The following is a 7,362-nucleotide window of genomic DNA, read 5'->3' on the forward strand; positions in this document are numbered from 1 at the left end:
TATACCGCAAACAAGCACATTATCACTAATCACATGCTCAAATTGGTCAAACCAAGTCAAAACCCTAACTTATGAACCCTAATTTGCAATTTCAATTCAAACAAGCATGAAAGACGGATTTAAAGCAAGATAATCAAGGTAGACTAACAATTAAGCATCAACAACATCAATTAACACTCCAATTTGGCTTGTAATAGAAAACCCCCAATTTGGATGAACCCTATAATTCCAAAGTTGAAATCGATGTAATTAATTATGCAAATCATGTTAATAAACAACAATGTAGTCTAGATTCATCAACAATTAGACCAATAACATCAGTAATCAAGCAAAATCTACGAGTTAAGAATAAAGAGAAAAAGAGTAAAAATCATTCAAATCATGTTAAAGAATGAATTAAAATGATAGATTCTTACTTTTCCCATGTTAGATGATGAAGATTTGCAAGAATATTGATGAAATTTGAAGTTGTGGGTCGATTTTGGTTGATTAAGGTTATGGATGCGCCGCAATTAGAGAGAAAATTGAAGTTGGGTGTGAAAAGTGATGTTTGGTTCGTGCAGAATTGTTTAAGTAGCAGATGCAAAAACACCGCTTTTCAATCAGGAGCGCCGCTCCTAACGAAAGAGAAGCGTCACTTTTGAAAGAAAAGCGTCGCTCTTGGCGACCTAAAAGAGCCGCTTTTAAATACAAAAGCGTCGTTCTTGGTTACTGATCAAATTTGGTTCCAAAACACAGGTTAAAGCGCCGCACTTGAGACAGAAGCGTCGCTCTTGCTGGGTGAAAAGTGCCGCTTTTGTACCTGATTGCAGTTTTCCCATTTTAAAGTCCATTTGACCCATTCACAAGCTATTTTTGGTATTTTTCAGTTTTACCCATATGCATGCAATACGAAGATATGAAAATGCAACTAAGAAAAGATATATCATACAATTCTAACAAAATGCAACTAAAAGTAACTATATACACAATTGTGGAAAGATTTTAACGAGTCTTTCACCCAACTCCCATCCCCTTGAGATTTCAACTAATCCCGGGGTGGTAAACTTCCATTTCCTTTGAACTTAGGGAAACATTTTCATTACCCCACCATTCAACATTGATATTAACCAATCATTCATTACCTTATTTTCGTTGATTAACTCTTTAAGTTTGACTTTCTCATGTTTTGACAAGTTTGACACAAGGCGTTTTCTCAAGTGTTCATCCTGTGACGACCCGGAAAATTCTGACCAAATTTAAACTTTGTCTTTAATGATTTAATATTTTCGATACGATAAGCAAAGTCTTTAATGTTGAAATCTCAAAAATTTTGAACTATTTTCAAAACATTCATTTGACCCTTGATGATTCTCGATGATTCACGAACAATTGTGTGTAAATAAATATGTATATGTATATGTATATATATATATATATATATATATATATATATATATATATATATATATGTATATATATATATATATATATATATAAACATAAGTGTATAATTAATATTGTGAATTAATATAGTACATTTTAAAAATAAAAATAAAAACAAAAATATATGAATAGAATAAGTAAATTAATATTAAAATGAATAAAGGATATTATTATATATATATATATATATATATATATATATATATATATATGAATACTATGCATAAGTAATATTATATATAATGTAATATATATAAAATGTATAAATATTAAATATCTAATATATGTTATCATATAATATTCATAATTAAATTTAATTATAAGTTTTAAATATAATTGTTAAATTAATATTATTAACATTACTTTCATTATAAATGTTAATATTAATAGTTGTATTATTAATCTTATTACTTTTAATATAATATATATGTATGTATATATATATATATATATATATATATATATATATATATATATATATATATATATATATATATATGTAAAATTAGATATGTAAAAGTATTATTAATATTGTCGATATTATTATCATTTTTTTCTTCTATTATTATTATTATTATTATTATTATTATTATTAATAGTTTCATTATTATTATTATTAAAATTAATATTTAATATTAATGTTTGTATAATAAATATTATTATGTTCCTTATATATATATATATATATATATATATATATATATATATATATATATATAGTTATACAAATACTGATATATATATATATATAAATACATATACATATATATAAATTTCAGTTATATATATATATATATATATATATATATATATATATACACATACAATCTATACATGTATAAATACTGATAATTTATCTAGGTACGTATTCTGTTTCAAATCGTTTTCAAAGCTGTAGATGATTATTTTTTTCTGTTCAATTAGTCGTACTAATAAGGGATCAATCACAAGTATAATCCAAAAATCAGTTTAACATCTCTTTCACTTTTAATTTTTTTTTATTATATTTCTGTCCTTGAGAACAATTTCTATAGATCAACTTGGATTTATAATTGATGCAATTCAGTGTTAAGTGTTACCAATAAACCCACATTATCCATTAACAACTACAATTACCTTTTACAGAGTCTAAATTTTCGAATCAAACCAAACACTGAAGAACACCCAGTCGATTATCTCTGTTTCATCTTCATTCTATCAAAAGCTCGAATTCTTAATGATTTTAAAAATCTAAAAATGAAGAAGTGATTTAAATCATGTCGTGATACTTTCTGCAAAGTTTCATAATCCAATTTCTTATATTAAATTCAAATTTCAAGGTCAAAGTATTTTTGTAAAAAGCCAAACATCATGTTCATCGTGAAATTTGAATCCTTGTTTGTGTTTCCAGTTAAATTGATAATGGAGAAAGTTTCTAGGAGTCATTTAGAACCCAATTCATGTAGGAATCAAAAGCTAAAACCCTCTTAAATTCAAAATCACGTGATGAGTTATTCATCGTGATTTTTTTCTGTTACAACTCGAATTTTATTTTTCTGTTTTAATTTAATCAATCAATCTCTGAGGAACTTTTCTGTTTAAATCTCATTATATAGAGTAGCTGTTATGATTTTCATTTGGGTTTTTGATCGACTGAATTGTTGAGGATGAAGAGGAAGAAATTTAGAACATAAATAAAACGAGTTAAATATATTGGGTATGAGAGTTTAATCAGAAAAACAAAACTGTAGGAATGGTTAAGAGTGTTTATGGGTGAGCTAGAGGTCGCGGGTTCAAGCCCGGCTACTGCCAAATTTTTTAAAATCTATTTCTTTTGAGGTATAATTTCCATTATTATTATTATTATTATTATTATTATTATTATTATTATTATTATTATTATTATTATTATTATTATTATTATTCTTATTATTCTTATTATTATTATTTGTATTATTATTATTAGTAATAATTATAATTATGTTATTATTATTGTGTTAATTATTATTATCACTAATATTAATATTATGAGTATTATTATCATTAACATAACTAATATTATTATTATTGTTATTATTAATGTTATAATTATTATTATTACTATCATATGTATAAGTATTATAATTTTTATCATTATTATTGTTACAAGTATTAATAATATTATTATTAGTAGTAATCTTATCATTTAGTATTATTATCATCATTATGATTATGATTATGATTATATGTGTTAATATAAATAAAATTTATATAGGTTCGTGAATCCGAGGCCAACCCTGCATTGTTCAGTTCCTCGTATGCATATTTTTATTATAAAATATCGTATAGTGAGTTTCATTTGCTCCCTTTTTAAATGCTTTTGCAATATATATTTTTAGGACTGAGAATACATGCGCTGATTTTATAAATGTTTGATGAAATAGACACATGTACTTAAAAACATTCTACGATTGAGTTATGAATACACCGGATATCACCCTTTATAGTCTGGTAATCTAAGAATTAGTGAACCATTCAAATAATTGACACGAATTCTAAAGATAGATCTATGGGCCTTGACAAGCCCCAGTCGGAGAATTTGAACTACTTTAGTACTTCGATTTTAGTATACAACCGCCAGCTTTAAAAGGAATGACTTGTTTGTGAGGTGTACACAACCGTCATTTTTAAAAGAGTGGTCTGTTTGTATGTTGTGAGCATATTTGCGAATGCGATATGAGGGGGATATTCTATATGCATTTTGTTAATGTCGATTAACAGGTGTTTAATTCGTATGAATGGATTTTCAGCAGTGAGGAGACCTGCACCTTATTTATGAATTTGAAATCTTGTGGTCTATAAAAATTATGGAAATGATTGATTATGAAAAACTAATGAACTCACCAACCTTTTGGTTGACACTTTTAAGCATGTTTATTCTCAGGTATGAAAGAAATCTCCCGCTGTGCATTTGCTCATTTTAAAGATATTACTTGGAGTCATTCATGGCATATTTCAAAAGACGTTGCATTCGAGTCGTTGAGTTCATCAAGATTAATAATAAGTCATTCATAGTTTGGATATATTATGAGATAGTATGCATGCCTGTCAACTTTCGATGTAATGAAAGTTTGCCTTTTAAAAAGAATGCAATGTTTGTAAAATGTATCATATAGAGGTCAAATACTTCGCAATGTAATAATATGTTATGGTATTCGTCCTTCTGGATTAGGACATGTTGCTACACATCCTTCTTGGATGAAGCCCTATGCACCCGCCCAAATAATTTTCTCATGGTCTTGTCAGTAATGTAGTTTTGATCCTTGGTTTTACCTTGAATTCCCTTGGTCAAAACCCAACTACCTTTTGTTGGTGAACCAATTTGCCGTGTGCTTGTGATGCATTGCACACTAGCAACAATTTGTGGTGTAGTCAATGGTATTAATGGTGCCTTAACACGTTTTGTTCTTATGCTCATGCACTTCCCTTTATCCTGAAGGGTCAGTTTCTCGGTTCTAAAATCGAAGAAAGAACCCGCAGTTGCTAAGAATGGTCTTCCCAAAACAAGAGGTACAACCGGGTCTTCCTTTATATCAACAATAACAAAGTCAATGGGGAATTCCATGTCCCCAACCTTAATAATTAAATCCTCGTCAATACCCACACTAGAGTTAATTGATTGATCAATTAGTTTAACTCCCATTGTGGTAGGTGAAAGATCACCTAGGCCTAACCTTTTGTAAACGAAGTAGGGCATGAAGTTGATAATCGCCCCTGAGTCGGCTAAAGATGTAAGCATCTCCGACCCATTCACATTACTTGGTATAAGGAAAGGTCCGGGATCACCCATTTTCGGTGGTAGGTTACATTTCTTTAAAATGCCATCACACTCCTTTTTTAAGAAAGCGGTGGACACTTGTTCAACATATCCCTTTTTGGCCATGAGTGTCTTCAAAAATTTCCCATAGTTCTTCAAAAATTTCCCATAGTTGGGCATATTCTCAAACACCTCCGCCAAAAGGAGTTTAACATAAATATTTTCATTATCGGATAAAGTTGACTTACAATCCACATCATTTAGATGTGTAGGAGGTAATGATTAAGGATGTGAGACCGGTGTCTCATATTTCTCCTTGGTTGATGTATCAAGAACCTCGACCTCGTTCTTTTGCTCCTTTGCATTCAATAAAGTTTCGATCTTTTGCTCTTTCTCAACCTTTTCTAACTTAATTTTCCCAAATTTATCCTTTAACTCCTCGCATGATGACTCGGTAGCCTCCATGGACATTACATTTCTAACTTGATAGGGAATGAATGTTGCATCGTTCGAATCTTCTGAAAACTTAAATACCCCATAATCAATAGTATCAATTTTTATTGCTTCATCAAAATCAAACTCGTCTCCTTCAATGTCGAGCTTGAAAATTTGGGAATATTCGGGTTTATCTTCTATAGTCGAATCAATCGAGTTCACTTAAGCATAAGTATTGGTAGGATTCGATGAACTCGCTTGACTTTGGTTCGGATTGGTAGTGTTACTTTCGATAGGAACAACTCTCATGTTAGTTTGGTGATTTGTTGGTTGTGTTGGTTGTTTCGGTTATTGTTGTAAGTATTCGGGTTAACTTAAGTGTTTGAAGGTAAAGTTCCTTGTGGTCTTTTGGCAATTTGATTTGAAATCCTTCCAACGATGCTCTCAAGGTTTTGGAATGAGGCTTGTTGGTTTCGAAGTTGTTGCTTCAAGAGCTCATTCTCTTTCATTAGGAAAGCTTCGGTTGATTCTAATTTCTTGATGTAGTTTTGCATTATCTCTTATAAGCTTTTCGAAGTTTGGGATTGTTGAATGTTTTGTTGAGGTTAACCTTGGTTATTTTGTGCTTGACTATAACCTTGGTTGTTTTGATAATTTGAATTGCTTTGGTTGTTATAAGGTTGGTTGTTGTAAGGTTATTGGTTTTGGTATTGGAAATTGTTGGTTCGGTTTTGGTTGTAGTTGTTGTTATAACTTTGGTTTTGGTTTTTGATTTGTGAATCTGGGTGGTATATTGGTTTGGTTGTTGAATGACAGTTGTTTTTGATTAGGATTGTAGTAGCTTTGTTTAGATGTTCCTCCCCGTTGGTAGTTTTGATTACTCACATAGTTCACATGAGTATCCGAATTCATGGGAATATCATCTAGATCGATATTGTTGCATTGAGTAATTTGAGGACAATTCTCTGTGCGATGTGGACCCTCGCATCTTTGACAACCAACTTGCATTGCAACTACCGTTTGTTGAATCTTTCTCAACTTGATCCTTCCCAAATGTTTGAAATTGATTTTTCAAGCTTGCAAGCATCACTTGCCCATTATCACTCTCTATTTGTGCTACATTCGTCCTTGCTAACTCTCGTGGTGAAGGTGCCCATTCATATTTATTGACCGAGATGTCTTCTAACAAAACTTCGGTCGTATTTGGTGATTTATACATAAATACCCCACCGGATGAAGAATCAAGATATCACTTTGTTAACATATTACAACCTCAATACAATGTGTGGATATACTCCTTCTTCGTCAAACCATGCGGTGGGCAAGCTCTTAGTAACTTCTTGAATCTAACCCATGCATCATACAAACTCTCATCACCCCGTTGGGTGAACCCATTAATCTCCATTCTTAATCGCTCTACTTTGGATGGTGGAAAGAAATGATTGATAAGCTCGTTTGTCAATTCTTGAAAAGTTCTTATGGAATCGGATGGCAAACTTCGCATCCAAGCTTTTGCGTCTCCTTGAAGTGTGAAGGGAAATGCCCTTAACTTAAAAGCGTCATCGGTGATGTTTTTGGTTTTGTAAATATCACAAAGATCATTAAAGTGTTGAATATGCTCGAACGGATTCTCATCTATCAACCCATGAAAGTAGGTATCCTTGACCAACGTGAAAAAGTTACCCTCGATCTTCCAATATCCGCTTCAATTGGTGGTTTTGTAATAG

The 7,362-nt window shown here is 30.5% G+C and overlaps 1 protein-coding gene and 1 non-coding gene across 2 annotated transcripts; one reads left to right on the forward strand and one right to left on the reverse strand.

Moving 5' to 3' along the window:
• Positions 1 to 4,624: 4,624 nt before the first annotated feature.
• LOC139841090 (uncharacterized) lies at positions 4,625 to 5,326 on the reverse strand. Its single transcript, XM_071831322.1, has one exon. The coding sequence runs from the start codon at positions 5,324 to 5,326 to the stop codon at positions 4,625 to 4,627; it is 702 nt and encodes a 233-aa protein (XP_071687423.1).
• Positions 5,327 to 6,942: 1,616 nt separating this feature from the next.
• On the forward strand, positions 6,943 to 7,049 carry LOC139845731 (small nucleolar RNA R71). The gene has a single exon (XR_011758492.1). It is a non-coding gene; the product is annotated as a small nucleolar RNA R71 (small nucleolar RNA).
• The last annotated feature ends 313 nt before the right edge of the window (positions 7,050 to 7,362 follow it).

Source organism: Rutidosis leptorrhynchoides, chromosome 4 (assembly GCF_046630445.1).
Source record: "Rutidosis leptorrhynchoides isolate AG116_Rl617_1_P2 chromosome 4, CSIRO_AGI_Rlap_v1, whole genome shotgun sequence".
In the NCBI taxonomy this organism is placed as follows: domain Eukaryota; kingdom Viridiplantae; phylum Streptophyta; class Magnoliopsida; order Asterales; family Asteraceae; genus Rutidosis; species Rutidosis leptorrhynchoides.

Bases quoted from the DNA above. Each gene is read 5' to 3' on its own strand.
- LOC139841090 (XM_071831322.1), bottom strand. From the start codon at position 5,326: ATGGCCAAAAAGGGATATGTTGAACAAGTGTCCACCGCTTTCTTAAAA.